This window comes from Spinacia oleracea, chromosome 1 (genome assembly GCF_020520425.1).
Source record: "Spinacia oleracea cultivar Varoflay chromosome 1, BTI_SOV_V1, whole genome shotgun sequence".
In the NCBI taxonomy this organism is placed as follows: Eukaryota; Viridiplantae; Streptophyta; class Magnoliopsida; order Caryophyllales; family Amaranthaceae; genus Spinacia; species Spinacia oleracea.
This window is the reverse complement of record NC_079487.1, coordinates 55,459,690-55,478,124: the sequence shown is the minus strand read 5'-3', so window position 1 is coordinate 55,478,124 and position 18,435 is coordinate 55,459,690. Positions and strand designations below refer to the sequence as shown.

Sequence of the window (18,435 nt, the reverse complement as noted above, 5' to 3'; positions counted from 1 at the left end):
TTGAATAGTTATTCGGGTTTTGAAATTAGAATCCAAGAAACATACCTCAAAGCCCAAAACAAAATCCCAAACTCCAATTATGGGAAAGTGTAGGAAATTTAATAAGATTCCTTGATCTTATCCTTAATGACTCATCACTTTGATTAAAGGAACTCAACCAAGGTTAACTAAGGTTCTAGGAAACTTCCTTAGCCTTGATCCCCAAGTATTTCCACACTATAAAAACCCATGAGCATCCTCATTTCTCCTCACAAATTAAAGAATTCTTTCTCTCTCTATTTACTTCTCTCCCAAGTTTTCTTTTCTCTCTTTCTTGTTCTCTTTCGTTTCCTCTTTTCTTTCCTTCGGTGCGCTGCCCAGCTCGAGTTGCCCGCTCGGACGCTGTTGATGTCGCGTGCAGTGTGTATGCATGTGTGCAGCCCCTCGCACACGACTCTCGCTTTCTCCCCGCGCCTAGCGCTCTCCTCGCTCGCAGCACCCCTGCTGCCCAGCAGCGCACCACCCCGCACACGCCCAGCAACCCGCAATCTTGTTGCTTGCTCGTGCACTCTCATCATTCTCATTTGCTTGCCCATTTGCGCCCAGTTACGTATTTCGTAGTCGTACCGTGCTATTAGGCCGGTTATGTATAATTCTCTTCTTCCGAGCCTTCTCTAGGATTAAAGTTTCAATCTTTATTATATTTTGTTGATGGATTGTGATTAATTATATATTTGGAATTGGTTATGAACACCAAAGTTTGGGATTGTGATGATTAGAATGTTGAGGATTATTTTTGATTGGAGAATTGTAATTTTCAAATTTGATTATGAGATAAAGTTTCAATCTTGATGGATTTTTAATGATTTTAATGATGATTTAAAGTTAGGGTTTTTCCCTAAACCTTATGGCTAATTGATTAGCATAATTAGATGAAAATTTTAATTATGATAATCTTAATTGTAATTTTCAGATTGGTTTAAGACATAAAGTGTCAATTTTTAATGGTTTTAAGCGTGAAATTAACCAAATTTCATGCTAGGGTTTTAAGGGATTAATTAGAACTATTATTTTATCGATTAACGATTAATTTCTAATTAATTCACGTGTTTCAAAATTAAATAAAGTTGCTGTAAATTCAATGAACATGGATAATAATTGAATTACATTATTTTAATGATAGGAGGAGATTTCTAGAGAATTAACTTGAATTTCAAAGTAGCCCCAACTCTTAGAACTTCAAGGTACGTGCAAGTCTAGGGTGACCACCTTAATTCCATGATGATTCATGTGATGATTTTATATTGCGATTCATGTATTTGGACTATGTATGGATTCATGTTTGATTGAGTGAACAAGCATGTTAAGGGCATTGTTTATGTTTGTTGAATTGAAGTAAGCAAGCATGTTATGATTGGTTTATGTTTTTTAAATTGAAGTAAGCAAACATGATGTGATTGGTTTATGTTTGTTGAATTAAAGTAAGCAAACATGTTATGATTGGTTTATGTTTGTTGAATTTGAATAACAGGCATGTTGTCCAAGTATGGTTATGCATGTATGATTTATTCACATGCAAGAAAGGGTTTATACTATTGTACGTAATGTCTAGCATGTTTTGAGCTAAGTTATTGTGCCTAGTCGTACTATTGTTATTTACCACATATGAAGGGATAGCTCTTGTTAGCCATCGCATATGTAGGGTAGACTTTTGAGTCAATTGGAGTAAGGATTCATTCGTGCCTAGTGCACAACCCGCATCTTAATGTGCATGTCGTGGATTACTCAACAAGTAAGGAACCAATTCACTAGCGTCTTGATTGATTGATCACAAGTCCTAATGAAGTAAAAAGGGAGTCTTGTTTGGTTGTCCGTTTATTAAATGCCTTGCTTGACCGTGTCTTGAGTCGGCTTTGTGAATAAAATATTAATAAACTTAAAGTGCAACCCGAACAAGCTTCAAAACTCTTGGAACGTATATACCTTGAGTATGAACATGGGGGGAGTCTTGGACGTAAAACTTGACTCCTATGAATGATACAAGACGTTGTTTCAATCTTTTTATGCGCTGGAATTCCGTTGGTATGGCCTGACAACTTTTATTATTTTAGGTGTGTGGTTAGCTCCCAACACCTGTCCTTTGGACATTTTTAGGCCCGTTCGAAGCTTATTCTAATTAATCTGCAAGTCAGGAGTCAAGTCAAGAGTCGAGTCTTGTCTGCATGATCAATTGTTATTGACTGGCTTTGCATGTAATTTAATTATTGTTGGAGTGAAGCATGTTAGCATAAGATTTCATTCTAGCTTGTTTGTACTCAGCTTTTGCTGATACGTGCTTTGTGTTGGACATGGCCTACGGTTAATGACCCTATGATGATGCTTCCATTGCATTCGCGTTGTTGGGGAGTAGAATTTGATAACAGGTTGGTAGAGTTGATTAGTAAGAGAAGTCATCTTGCATGGGGATGGTTGAGCGAGTTTCTTTTCCCGTGCATTATTTCAAACTCTATTTATTTCATATTCATAAACTATGTTTTAATTAGTTAATGGATTTGGTTTTAAGGGTTGGTTTGGGCCGAGATGGTTCCAACTTGTATGGAAACCATTAATTATCTTTGGTTATTTTAAAATATTATTTTATTCCGCTACGTAACTTGGATAAATAGCCTTAACCCTTTCCACGGTGGCGGTAATATTTTAGTAGTTCCTTATTATTAAGTTAGAATTGAGTTTATTTATAGTAAGGAATTATTAGGGTGTTACAAAGTGGTATTGCAGAGCATAACTCTAATCTGTGCTATTCTGTAGTAAGTTAATACCACAAAATGGTATACTAGAGCTCAAGTTCAAGTCCTACTTTGCAGTAACCAATACTACAAAATGGTAATCACGAGCTTAGTTTAAATCTTATCTTGTAGTAAAGTGGCATTCATAAGCCTTAAAGCTATTTTGTAGTAATTAATAATACAAAGTGGTTATCAGATGTTTTAGGTCAAAGTGGTACTAAGAAGTCTAAGGTTACTTTGTGATAAGTGATACTACAAAGTGGTAATTCCTTAAGCTACAATTTAAAATGGCTACTTGATAGTAATTCATAATATTTGAGTGATTCTACAATATTTTCGAGTACTCAATATTTTGAAAAGTCAAATACCAAGTGTTTGAATTTATTAGAAATCAAGTTGAAATCCTAATTATTAAAACATTTATTTAATTTCAAATTAGAACTTTCAATCTAATTTCGGATTTTAATTCAAATTTCTTTACGAATTTATTTTCCGAAAAGTTTTATTTATTTAAATTCGGAAAAGTATCATTTAAATTCGAATTTAATTAATTTTTAATCATTCGATTATTCAATAATAATTTTTGATTTTAATTCGAATAATTTCGATTATTTAGGAGTTATTTCTCAATTATTTTCGAAAATTATTATTTTCTTTAAATGAGGAAAGGGTAGATTAAGAAGGGCATATTTAGATTAAGTATGCATTTAATTAAATTTATGTGCTAAGTGTTTGTCACGTGAATATGTTTACGCTTTGATCATGCTTTTTTTTTGACAAGTAAGAAAGAGTTTTATAGATTAATCAACACCTATTACAAACTAAGCCATGCTAAGGGGAGACAAACCTTCTAGGAAGGACCCCCTCCACCAAAGCAGGCAGAACAAAGCTCATAAGAGAAACAGACCAACACTATTAAAGGGAATACAACCACTCCCTATCTCTAGTACTCACTTTCTGACCTAGGATACTCTTAATCCTATGCCTAATGCCAAGCTGAATACAACTGATGCTACTATCCAGAGAAGGAACCAAAGAATCCTAAGTAGCTGAGTTCCTTGCTTTCCAGACCTGATACACCACTCCAGCAACAATTGCATAAGAATTTTTTTTCCTGAATTAACCATTACAGTATCTGTAAATCCACTTAAGTAGCATGAACAGATTTGTTCTGTGTGTAGTAAAACCCAACCACTGGAGAACTTCCCTGCAGCATTAAGTACTTTAGTGGCAAGAAAAGAACAGGTGAGAGCTTGTTTCTGGATGCAAACCACATAGAGCACACAGGTCATCACCAGTAACCCCATAGGGGTATAATCTAGCTTTGGTTTTTAATCTGTATTGCAGGGCCAACCACAATATGATCATGTGTTTGGGAGTTGTAAACCTGTTCCAAACAAAATGGGACCAGTTGGTCTTAGCTTTTTGCTCACAAAGTTGCTTGTACATGTCACCAATAGAGTACTTAGGAGATCTTAACCAAGTGTCAGAGTGGAGTCTGTTGGTGCAATCCAGTTTGACTTTACAGATGTACTTAATAGCCCCACTTGCAGCTACAGAGGGCATGTACACCAACCAATCTTTTTGTTTAATATAGACTGCATGAACCCGTTTGACCCACAAATTATCTTCCTTCTGAGCAATGGCCCATGCCAGTTTTCCCACTGCTGCTTGATTCAAAATAGCAAGGTTCCTAAACCCTAGCCCCCCTTGTGTTTTTTACTCACAAAGATTAGTCCAAGCAACTGGACCAGGTCTACTATCATCATAGGTACTATTTTGGACAAATTCTGCTTAGAGCCGAACTTGTCTTTGTTAGGTTATGACAAATATAAAACATATATTTCATGCGAAAAAACCATAAAGTCGGGAATCCAAATTAATTGCCACATAGTCAATTAGCATAATTTAGGATACATACATGTGACGCGTGCCTTAGCTGCTCCCGAACCGAACAAGAACAAGTTTCGGACTCCAAGTGTCGTCCCTCCGTAGATAGTCCACATCACGTTCGCATCCGCCTTAGATTCAAGGTTTTATGTTATTCGAACTTAATTATTTGGAAAATTATTAAGCTTAGTTTAATCTTAAAACTATATGAATACTTATGAATATGTTATATAAATTGTGATTATGCATCACCTGTTTATAGGGAGGAATTATCGGACTTAGATATCCACTAGGATTCAATTTACTAATTCAATTAGAATTCTACTTAAATTAATACTTTTTATTTTAGTGTTTAATTAAACGACTAACTCTAGTGGATTTAGGAAAACAACTAACCAGACAAATCCTAAGCATCTAAGGATTCGAGGCATGCACGAACACAAAACACACACATACAAGCAGCCCACGAAGGGCGCTGTGCGCACGTGGCCCAACAACGCTGGCACGCTGTAATACCTCGTATTTTTATAATATTTATAAATATATTTTATTATATTTATAAAGCATTTTACGATTTATTAGCATTTAAATAATATTTAAATGTATTTAATGTATTTTAATTAATTAGAATATTTATTATTTTAATTAATTACGAAACGAATTTAATTCTTGAGTCGGGAAATTAAATGAGTTGCAAATGATTTTTAAAAGCTTCGGGTTTTAAATAAAAAGTCCAGTTTGTTTTATTAATCAAGCCCAATCCAAACGGTTTAATTTAAATCCTAAGCTAGCCCAATTCATTTAATTCCTAAGCCCAACTCAAATATCCTAAGCCTAGCCCATCAAGGGATTAGGGATCCTATAAATAGGACTCCCCATCATTAAATAAACCCCTAAAAATTCATAAAGCCCCTCTTTGATTTCTTGCCCAACACTCCTCTCTCTCTCCTCTTTGGTTCGGTCCGCCCGCACGCACAGCACGAGCACGGTCGTGCCTCGTGTGCTGCTCGTGTGTTGCTCGCCCCTTGTTGCTCGCACACTCCCTCTCTTCCTCTCTCGTCCCGCGCCCAGCAGTGCTGCACGCTGCTGCGTGCCTCGCATCTTCTCGCTCTCTCCCTCGCGCTGCGCCCAGCCCGCGCGCGCGCGACCCTGCTGTGCCCCTCTCCTCGCTCGCGCTCGTCGCCCTTGCTGCGCACACGCACGTTTGTGTGTGTGTGTGTGTGTGTGTGTGTGTGTGTGTGTGTGTGTGTGTGTGTGTTCGTATTCGATTTCTTTTTTGCCCAATCACAATTAATTCGTGGTTGTTCCGTGCTATAGGCCGGATCGGTATAATTCTCTTCTTCCTTACCTATTCTATTTAAATTCCGTATTTTAAATTATTATATTAATATTGTTTTGAGTAATTAAAATGCTGGGAACCGGTTATGAATACCGTGGTTTGAGGATTTGTGTGTTGTGATTCATTAGGGTTGTTTTAATTATTAAAAGATGAATTTTCAGATTTGTTTATTTAATAAAGCATGGATTTTTATGATATTAAACTAGTGTTATTGGGATTTTCAAGTTAGGGTTTTAACCTAGACCTAATGAGTCAATTGATTAGCATAATTAGGTGATGATTTTAATTATGATAATCAATTATATTTTCAGATTTGAATAAAGGTTTAAAGTGTTGATTTTTATTGATTTTAAAGGCGGAAAAAGTATGTTTTTGTACTAGGGATTGATTTTGCAAATTGAGACGACTTTATTATTGAAAAACGATTGAATTCTAAAGTCTAAAGGGAGTTTTAAATTTTATAAAGTTGCTGGAAATTTAATGAACATGGAAATAATTTAAGTTTCATTATTTTGATGATAGGAGGTGATTTCTAGTTGAGTGCTCGTTATTGCAAAGTGGCCCCTACGCTTAGGTATCCAAGGTACGTACAAGTCTAGGGCGACCACACCTTTTTGTCAATGACATTACATGATTGTTGATGATGTGAATTACATTATGTGAAATCATGTTTATTTTGGTGAACGAGAATGTGTTTTGTGATGTTGGATTTATTGAATTAATTGTTGAACAAGCATGTTGAAATTATTATGAGTATGGATTTCATTGTCAATCATGTTGTTCAATATTTATGCATGTATGGTTCAATTCACATGCAAGGATGGATTAATTATTTGTATGCTATTGTACGGGATGTCTAGCATACTTTGAGCCATTTATTTGTACCTCGTTGTACTATTTATTTTACCACATGTGAAGGGTTAGCTCACGTAAGCCACCGCACATGTAAGTTGGGAATATTATGTATGAAATGAATTAGGATTTGTCGTGCAAGGGCACAACCCTCATGTTAATATGCATGATGTGGAGTCTCACTTTGGTGAGGAGGAACATGGTAGTAATATCACAAGTGTCTTGCTTGGTTGATCACAAGTCTTAAAGCATTAAAATAAGATTGTTTTGGTTGTCGTTTATTAATTGTATGTATGCATTGTTAGGTTATGATACATATGACAATTCATAAATCATGCGGAAACAACCATTAAGCCAGGAATACATATTATTTACACATAATCATTTAGCATAGTTTAGATGCATACTCTTTGTTGCGTGCCTTCCCTAGCTGCGCCCGAACCGAACAAGAACAAGTCTTTAGGACTCCAAGTGTCGTCCCTCCGTAGATAGTCCACAGCACGTCCGGATCCGCCTTAAGATTGACCAACTAGAATCGCCCCTAAGGTACTATAAATTTTCGGCACTTTTGAGCAAGATGTGTGACTGAATTTTTCTCTCAAAAACTCACTTTGAATACTTGAATAATCTATGAAAATATGTGACCCTAGGCACCTATTTATAGAGTTATGGAAAGGGTTTTGGAATCCTATTAGGATACTAATTTATTTAATTATAACCCTACCAGGACTCTAATTAAATAATCATTATCTAATAGTTTTAGGATTTAATCACACTTCGAATCCTGATTGCTTCAGGATTCCCGCACAAGCATTGCACGAGCACCGTACACCCGCGCAAGCCTTGCGGCCCACGCTAGGCGCACAGCGCTCGGCCCACTGCTGTGCTCTCGCGCGCGCGCCCAAGGCCTTGGCTGGGCCTGGCCTTGCGCTGGGCCTGGTCGAGGCTTGGCGTGCGATGGTGCGCGTTGGCTCGCTGGGCGACGGCCTGGCTTCGTGCTGGGCCTTCGTCTAGTGGGCCTCGTCCGATGCTAATTCGTACGATACGCTTCCGATTAAATTCCCGATTCCGGAATTCATTTCCGATACGAACAATATTTAATATTTCCGATTCCGGAATCAATTTCCGTTTCGAATAAATATTTAATATTTCCGTTTCCGGAATTATTTTCCGATTCCGATAATATTTCCGATTCTGACAATATTTCCGTTTCCGGCAATATTTCCGATTCTGGCAATATTTCCATTTCCGATAATATTTTCCGATACGTACCATGTTTCCGTTTCCTGCAACATCTACGACTTGGATAATATTTATATTTCCGATACGATCCATATTTCCGTTTCCGGCAATATCATCGTTTCCGGAGTATTCATTTCTTGCCTGTGACGATCTCAGCTCCCACTGAAACCAAGATCCGTCGATTCCGAATATCCATAGATGGAGTATTTAATGCCATTAAATACTTGATCCGTTTACGTACTATTTGTGTGACCCTACGGGTTCAGTCAAGAGTAAGCTGTGGATTAATATCATTAATTCCACTTGAACTGAAGCGGCCTCTAGCTAGGCATTCAGCTCACTTGATCTCACTGAATTATTAACTTGTTAATTAATACTGAACCGCATTTATTAGACTTAACATTGAATGCATACTTGGACCAAGGGCATTATTTCCTTCAGTCTCCCACTTGTCCTTAGGGACAAGTGTGCATTTCCTAATTCCTTTGTCGCTCGATGCTTGCTCTTGAACATAAGGTAAGAGTTGTCATCCTTATTATGTCCAGAGGTGTTCCTCGGTTTCAGAGTTCAACTGATCAAATAAACAGATAATCATAGCCTATGATTCATCCGAGCACGGCCATGCATTTCACAGTTTCTAGCTCTCCGAGTGGCCTTGTACAACTTTTAAGCATCTCATCCCGATTTATGGGAGGACAATCCCAATCTTGTGATCTTGAGATTAGACTTCGTTTGATAGGTGATTACCTGAGCGTTGCCTTTATAGCCTCCTTTTACGGTGCGACGGTTGGTCAACGTCAAAGCAACCAGTTCTCAAACAAGTAATCTCAAATCACTCAGGTATTGAGGATTTAGTGTCTAATAATTTTAATGAAATTTACTTATGACAGATTTTCATCTCTTACAGTAAAGTTTCATAGGTCTTGTCCGATACTAGTCTTCCCAAAGTAAGTATCTATGCAAATGATTATGACATTGCCATGTCCACATAGTTCAAGAAACAGAACTACTAGTCATCTTGCATTCTAGTCGTCTAACGTTTTCTATTCGTCCAATTTTATAGAAAACTCCGACTAGGGACCATTTTCAACCTTTGACATTCAAGTTCACTTGATAGACATTTCTTAGTCACAGGACTGGTCCTGACAGTCTATCTTGAATATTTCGTCAAATTTGAAGGGACTCATCATTTAATACTAAACCAAGATTAAATGGAATATGAAAATACATTTCATATATGATAAATGTTCAACCCCAATGTTTTACAACCATGGGCCTCTAACCCATCTTTAAAACATTTCATGGAATTCAAAGCTATGCTTGATTTCCAGTGCTACAATGTGAGTGTTGTTTCTCACTTGTTGCATAGGTTTAGTTATCATGCTTTGCCAATCTTAATATCCTTTTCATCGAATGTTCTTCGAGATATGATGATAAGATCTTTTCGAGTTTGTTTATTATGTGATCTAGTCTTTCTTACTTCGATGGTGGTTTTACTCATCTTGCAATGAAGAACCATCAAGTTAGCAGACGTTTTTCTTGCTTCAAGAGTGGTTCTACGCATTTTTCAATAAAGAACCATCAAGCCAGCAGATAGGTGATCTACCCAAGTTCAGTGAAGAACTTTAAACAACCCTGTTTTATTGCTTTTTAGGCAATAATTACTTTTACTTCAATTGTATAGGTTGCTAGTGATGCTTTGTTTGGATTTACCTATCCAAGCAGTTCATAGATATGTGGAAGACTCTCCAACTATATCTTAGAACATAGAAATTATTATTTTAATTTCCCACGCAACAACTCATGGTCTCCAACCCATGTTGCCATTTTCAAAACACGATGCTCTATAGCTCGTCCTTATCAATGGTTAACTCCAAAGGGTCTTGCTTGATCCTTTGCCAGTGTTTATGCGTGTAGCATCAATATTTAGCATATCTTTATTTCCTTGAATCAAGAACTATTCCTATGTACCTTTTCAAGCACCATAAGTATTCTTGATCTCAATCTAGTTGATCTTCACTTAGATCAATAGATATTGGTATATGTTCGTCATGCCTAAAGTCATACGATACGTTTTTGGCGATCCTCATATTATATTATATACATGATAAATTCTTTTGCAGAATAATTCCCAATTGAATTCTAGTCATGTAACTTTAGCTCATTCAGTTACAATAGATACTGAATCCAACTAAATTCTTTGACATATAATATAGGTGAAGAATCTCATTAGATTCTTTGATGTTTAACTTAGTAAATGCTTATACTTAGTTCAAACATTCATTACTTAGATTTATTCATATGGATCGAATATCTCCAATGGAGTCTTTCGTGTTTGATTTAGTAAATGCCATTACTAACAATATCATAAGATCTTTGTAAATAGATCTTAATACCCAGTATGTACTAAGTTTCGCCTTGGTCCATCATTGATGAATAATTTCAAACCTAAGTCATTAGCATTTGAATGTTATTTCACAATAGAGAGATATGTGTGATACACATAGGACCAAATAAGTTTTACGTACTCCCACTAAACTTCTTATATATCTATAAGAATCATGTATATTTTATGAAACTAAAATGCTTATTAGCTTCACTAAAATACAGTTCCAATTCCCAATTGTTTGCTTAAATCTGTACTTAGATTTCATAAGTTAGCATTCCTTTTCAAGCATTTATTTGGATCCACAAATCCTATGACATACCATGTACATAGTTTATCCAACATTTGATTGAGGAATACGTTTTGTCATCCAATTGCTATATGTACCAATATGCAATCATTGCTTGAATATAGACTTGAGCATTACGATTATGCATGAGGTTTCAACACAATCCACACCGTGAATTTGCTTGTAAATTTTAGCAACTAATCTAGCTTTGTGTGTGAACACAATTCAATGTTTGATGGTTTTTATCCTTTAAAACAAACTTGCCACCAATAGGTGTGAAACTATTCTTGCAAATCAACAAAATTTCAATTTTGTCATCAAAACATTGAGTATGTTTTATGGCCTCTAACCATTTAAAACATTTGAGTCTATATATTGCCTCTAACCATTTTAGGGAATCTGGGTTTCGTCATAGCTTTCTTACAGGTCACAAACTCATTAATCTACATGATAATAGTTTGACTGCAAGTTGTAGGTTTCTTCACTATCTAATAGAAGAATCGCATAGCTTCAGTGACCTGAACTCCATGATTCTTCACTATTTAATAGAAGAATCTCATAGTTTTAGTGACTTGAACTCTATGCCTACTTGGGTATAGAACATCAAACAATAGAATATCAATAGCCACTTGAAAGTCCTTTGAATATTCTGTTCTCCTTGAAGCACTTGTAAAGTCTTCTAAGAGAAGTCTATTCTTTAAAGCCACTTCTAAAGTCCTTAAAGAATAAGTTCGGTTTTTCTGAAGCACTTTGAAAAGCCTCCGGAATGTCCGTTTATGTTTGTTTTTCGCCTCGAAGACTTTCGAGGTCTATTTTCTCCCACTTGTCATTTTGGAAACGAATCTCTAAAAGGACATTATTTCGAGCAAACAAACATTATGTTCTCAAAAATTCGTGGTAGAAACAATACCCTTGTGTCTCATTTGAATAAATCACAATGAAACATATATCTAGACTTGGGCCTTAGTTTGTTGAATAACAAACACTAAGCTCCCACTGAGTTTAGCAACTCTCTAGATATATATTATCGAAAAGATATTCTGAAATTTCTTTTCTATAGCTTTGACGAATTTAGTTTAGTTTGGTGGTAGTTGAGCATTTTGTTTTAGAAATTAAAGGAAAAGTCTTTATGATCCATCATTGATCGAATCAAGTACTAATTGACTTCGATCATTCCAATTTAGATATGCCATATCTTATGGAGCTAGATTGTGAATTTTACTAACAATCATTGATGATCATTCTTGATTTAAGTAATCATCAACATGATCTAACCTAGATCTTTGTGATTTCTTACCAAGTGGGATTTATACTTCTGAATTTTTGAACTAGCCAAACAGATTCAAAGTTATATCACATTGAGTAAATAAACCTATATTCACTCAAATCTGTGTGAAATAATAAAGTCATAAAACCTTTCTTTAGCTTTGAACTCTATTGTCTAGGCGTTCTAACAATAGTTCATATTTTTTGTTACTTTCAACAAGTAAGACTAGTCGTCTTAAATTGATCTAGAAATCAATGAACTTTCAAAAGTCCATCAAAATAGAGCTTTTGAATGTTAATTTGTTGATATGGTCTAAGCAACAATGCCAAAGATTAGTGGAACTCAAATCAAGGGGTTGATTTGAACCTAGTAAAGTTCTTTAAAGAGTTGTTTGTTTTAATCAAGCATATTGACTCAACCTGTAATTGACCATTTCATTCAAATAAACAAACAAACATTGTTTTTGTTTTTCTTGAATGTGAGTCTTTCTGTGTTTGAAAACAGAAATTTAGGTATGCTGATTATGGAACAAAATAGCCATTAAGTTCCAGCCTTGAAAGGACTTAAAACAAACTAGATGACCCTACAACTAATGTAGCATTGCCATGCTTCATTTCCCACTTGTAGGTCATTAGTGTAGCCTAGCTTCCATTGTTTGAGTTATTACCGAAGTAAGAACCTCAAGCGGTATATGATACCAAGGAAGTTAGATTGCTAGGTCACTTCTCTTTAAACATAAACTTATAGGTAGAAACGGAATCGTAAATTCCTTTCATTTGTTCCTCGTTTTCCTATTTCTTGTACCCTTTCTTATAGTCTTAAGAATTGAATTCTTTAGTGTTGACTTTTATACTTTGTTAGACATGTCCAATGTCACCCCAACAAGGTTCTTACCATTTAATTTATGTTGAATATTAAGTTTCAACTGGATGATCTTACCAGAAGCTTCTAAAGTTCTCTAAGCATCTATCTATTCGAATGTCTAGGGACTAGACTCATTCGAGAATTAAATGGACAAAGATATTAGGTTGTTTAACCATTGGTAAAGCTGAGCGTATTAAACTCAATGCTTTATGATCTCAAAACTACATTGTATTTTGAATTCACAAGCACCAATTGGTCTGCCATTCGATTTTGATATTCGAAAACAACCATAAAAGTCGCTATAAGAAACGTACATTTTAAATTGCTCACTTTCTCTCATTTCCGTGAATCGTTCTTGGATTCACTACCAATCGAGGAAATTTACTGTTACCTTTCTAAAAGGATTTACTGCAGTGCAAGATATTTAATTATAAACAATAATTAAAACATACATTGAAGCATGCAAAGTCTAAACATTTATCATGAGTAATAACTTGAAAATTAAAGCAATCATGCAATTTCAACAAGTTATTAGCATTTTATTCGAATTTATTGTCCCGGCAGGTGTGAATAAAATGATTCCAAGACCCTAAAACCATTGAAGAATTAAGCACAGTTTGTCGACTCAATTCTAAAACATTTTAGGTAAGCAAAAGCCTTTTGCTAATAGTCTAGAAACTACTCTTGGTTGATAGGTACGTCTAAGAACTTATTAGGAAAACCTATTGATTTTGCCACGACATAAAAGGACTCCTTACTTATATCGTTGAGTTTCACCAAAACTAACATGTACTCACAATTATTTGTGTACCTTGCCCCTTTAGGACCAATAAGTAACACCTCGCTGAGCGAAATTACTAGATTGATGTAAAGGATATCCAAGCAAGTGTATATTTTGGCATGGCACCTTTTAACTCAATTTTTAAGTTTGGAACTTAAGGCTCTTACTATGTTGGTTAGATTTTAAGTGAACTAAAATCCTTAATCATGCAACATAATCAAGCCGCGATCTCATGCATAATTAAGACATATTTAAAACAATAAATAACTTAAAGCATGCATAAGATAAATGTGATCTAGTATGGCCCGACTTCATCTTGAAGCTTTAACTTCAAAGTCCGTCTTGAAAATCTCCGTGGGAGGCACCATTTTCTTCAAATAGGATAAGCTATAATTAAAACTAATTACAACTATTTGATGGTACGCAGACCATATTTGAATTGAAAAACGACTTTGGTACTTTAGACCAATTACATTCAAATTAATGGTACGCAGACCATATTTTCTATCCTATTTGGGCCATACTAGTCACTTCATAACCTGCAAAACAGTACATATACAATATATACCATTCACCCATTCATTATCATGAATGGCCCACATAGCTGGTTAGTAAAACACATTATGCATCACGTAAACATTTGCAGCAATTAATCAAGGGCACCAATAATCTACCAATTATTCAGTCCTTATTAATTCTAATCAAGTTATTTTAACCTTAAGGATTCGTAGACCTAATCAAGAGTTTATGACTAAAAGCGCTCCCACTTAAACCAATAAATTCATATACTTTACTAATTTTAAACATAAAAATGTATTTCAAGTCTAACCGGAAACATAAAAATTTAATTAAAATTTAAAGCCCATATAAATTTATAATTGAATCCAAAAATTTTAATTTGATTTCAGTCGAATTTTAAATTAATTCATGATTTTAATTTTAGTAAAATAATTAGAATAAATAAAATTTATTATAATTACAATATTCAAAATTAAAATCCAAGAAAATAATTTAAATTATTAATTTTAAAATTAATTAAAATTACGTGAACTGAAAATTTCAAATTAAACATTCAAAACGATCTAATCGCAACGCAAACACCCTACGCATCGCACGCCCATGGGCCACACGCACACAGCCATCGCTGGCCATGTGCGCGCAGCCCATGCGCTCGTCGCATAGCTGCTGCATCTACCCATCGCAAGCCATCGCACAAGTTGGTGCTCGCTGCGCGCGCGCCAGCGCTCGATGCACGCGAGCCATCGCTCGCTGTGCGCGCTCGCCAGCGCTTGCTGCGCGCGCTCCAGCGCTCGATTCACGCGAGCCATCGCTCGCTGTGCGCGAGCAATTGCTCGCTGCGCGCGATCGACGCTGGGCGCAGCGCTCGTGGCACGCGAGCTTGCGCTCGCTGCGCGCGAGGCAGTGCGTGTTGTGGCGCAGCTCGCTTGCTGCCCACACACGACTGCCGTGCCTTGCCTTCGCCCATGCCCATTCGTCCATAGCTCGTGGCCCACGACACAAGGTAGGGCTGCTGCCTTGTGCTCGTGCACCATGCCCTTGCTCATTGCATTCGTGCCGCATGGGCGACGAGCTCCCTTGCTCGTCGTCGCATGCCCGCACTATACAACACCCCTTAAGGGTAACACGAAGCGTCCATTGCTTTGTGCGTGCAAGTTATATGAACGAATCGCATAAAATTTTAAAATTTATATTTAAAATTGATGACAAATTAATAAATAATATTAATTTCATAATTTTAGGGCGAAAAATCGAAAATTTATTATTAAATTGATTTCCGATTATCATGGATTCAAGCCTAGGTCATAAAAATTTAAAAATTAACATAAATTTACAATTTTTATGGTGGTTTTTAATCATAGGTATCTAATTAAATTATAATTAATTATGAAAATCAAATTAATTCTAAATTATTCTAATTTTCAACTAATTAATCATAATTACAAATTAGATTGCATAATTAACAAGGCTAGGCATTCAAACTTGTTAAACATATACAGTAGGTCAATCAAAAATTCAAGATTTATCAGCAAGAATCGCAAATATTTAATTTAACATCTTAAATTTACGAAATTTTGCATTCGAAAAACTAAAACCTTCGAAAAGTCATAGTTAGACTTCGAATTTGAGAATTCTGGGTTCGGCAGAAAAATAATATTTTTGTCAAAATTTTAGAATGCCTTTTACATGCGGAATTGACACAAAAATCACTCGATTTGGATGAGTAACGAAGAAACTGCCGAAAAACTGCGTACGTATAATTAAATAAACGCAATTTGCAATTAATTAACAATTACGAAAATTAATCACCCCTTTTAATTCTTGCAAATTTGTAATATTTAACCATGTTCATGCAATTTAGATTATGAAAATAATAAGAGGCTCGTGATACCACTGTTAGGTTATGATACATATGACAATTCATAAATCATGCGGAAACAACCATTAAGCCAGGAATACATATTATTTACACATAATCATTTAGCATAGTTTAGATGCATACTCTTTGTTGCGTGCCTTCCCTAGCTGCGCCCGAACCGAACAAGAACAAGTCTTTAGGACTCCAAGTGTCGTCCCTCCGTAGATAGTCCACAGCACGTCCGGATCCGCCTTAAGATTGACCAACTAGAATCGCCCCTAAGGTACTATAAATTTTCGGCACTTTTGAGCAAGATGTGTGACTGAATTTTTCTCTCAAAAACTCACTTTGAATACTTGAATAATCTATGAAAATATGTGACCCTAGGCACCTATTTATAGAGTTATGGAAAAGGTTTTGGAATCCTATTAGGATACTAATTTATTTAATTATAACCCTACCAGGACTCTAATTAAATAATCATTATCTAATAGTTTTAGGATTTAATCACACTTCGAATCCTGATTGCTTCAGGATTCCCGCACAAGCATTGCACGAGCACCGTACACCCGCGCAAGCCTTGCGGCCCACGCTAGGCGCACAGCGCTCGGCCCACTGCTGTGCTCTCGCGGGCGCGCCCAAGGCCTTGGCTGGGCCTGGCCTTGCGCTGGGCCTGGTCGAGGCTTGGCGTGCGATGGTGCGCGTTGGCTCGCTGGGCGACGGCCTGGCTTCGTGCTGGGCCTTCGTCTAGCGGGCCTCGTCCGATGCTAATTCGTACGATACGCTTCCGATTAAATTCCCGATTCCGGAATTCATTTCCGATACGAACAATATTTAATATTTCCGATTCCGGAATCAATTTCCGTTTCGAACAAATATTTAATATTTCCGTTTCCGGAATTATTTTCCGATTCCGATAATATTTCCGATTCTGACATATTTCCGTTTCCGGCAATATTTCCGATTCTGGCAATATTTCCATTTCCGATAATATTTTCCGATACGTACCATGTTTCCGTTTCCGGCAACATCTACGACTTGGATAATATTTATATTTCCGATACGATCCATATTTCCGTTTCCGGCAATATCATCGTTTCCGAAGTATTCATTTCTTGCATGTGACAATCTCAGCTCCCACTGAAACCAAGATCCGTCGATTCCGAATATCCATAGATGGAGTATTTAATGCCATTAAATACTTGATCCGTTTACGTACTATTTGTGTGACCCTACGGGTTCAGTCAAGAGTAAGCTGTGGATTAATATCATTAATTCCACTTGAACTGAAGCGGCCTCTAGCTAGGCATTCAGCTCACTTGATCTCACTGAATTATTAACTTGTTAATTAATACTGAACCGCATTTATTAGACTTAACATTGAATGCATACTTGGACCAAGGGCATTATTTCCTTCATGCATGTTGTCGAGTCTTGAGTTCGCCTTTATTAAAATATTAATAAACGTAAAGTGCAACCGGAACAAGCTTCAAAACTCTTGGAACGTATATACCTTGAGTATGAACAATGGGGGAAGTCTTGCCGGAAAGCTCGTACTCCTACTAATGATACAAGACGTTGTTTCATTTATATTATGCGCAGGAATTCCGTCGGTATGGCCCGATTTTATTATTATTATATTTGGTGTTTGGTTGGCTCCCATCACCTTTTCCCTTTGTGGATTATTCTTTTGGCCCGTTCGAAGCTTATTCTAATTAAATTGTGAGTCAAGAGTCGAGTCAAGAGTCGAGTCTTGTATCTCATGATTGTTTGATGTGTTATTATATGGCTTTTTCATGTCGATTAGTATTTAGTGAGTGATGCATGCTTTAGTTTCATTACTCTATGCTTGTAAGTACTCAGCTTTTGCTGACTACGTGCTTTGTGTGTTTCCGGTCATGGCCTTTGCCTTAATGACCCTATGATGATCCATCAATTGCACTTGCATTGTTGGGGAGTAGAATAATATAGCAGGTTGGTAGATCAAGTACGATCGAAATCATGTGGCTTGGGATGATTGAGAGAGTTGCATGTTTTCGTCCTTTGAAACTATTTTCTTTAATATTTTAATTATGTTTGAAATGTTTGAATTTCTTAGACTTTGGGTTTTGGGCCATTATGGTTCCAAATTGTAGGAGGCCTCGATATTTTATTAATTATGGTTTTTAAAAGTTAGTTGACATTTAATTCCGCTGCGTAATTCTGGTAATAGCCTTAACCGTTATCACGGTGGCGGTAATGCTTTAGTAATTCCTTTATTTTAAGTTGGAAAATGGTTTTATAAAAGCAAGGAATTATTAGGGTGTTACACACGCGGCCCATGCAAGGGCGCTGCCAGCCTACTGCCTTGCCTGGGCCTGGCCTTGCCTTGGTGCTTGGATGG

General features: G+C 36.4%; 1 protein-coding gene across 3 annotated transcripts in view; it reads left to right on the top strand.

The window, feature by feature from the left end:
- Window positions 1-18,180, top strand: part of LOC110804440 (aquaporin NIP2-1) — a 48,177-nt gene extending 29,997 nt beyond the window's left edge. The window contains exons 5-6 of one of the 3 annotated variants that reach the window (XR_008930237.1): window positions 6,517-6,577; window positions 18,014-18,180. Coding sequence is in view for 2 of the 3 variants with exons in the window: in XM_056839925.1 (XP_056695903.1) it covers window positions 1,163-1,184 (22 nt within the window). In the remaining variant the exon portion in view is untranslated. Of the gene's footprint in view, window positions 1-1,162; window positions 1,224-2,389; window positions 2,555-6,516; window positions 6,578-18,013 lie in introns of those variants that run through there. The other 2 variants (XM_056839925.1, XM_056839951.1) reach the window with 2 other exon arrangements.
- The last annotated feature ends 255 nt before the right edge of the window (window positions 18,181-18,435 follow it).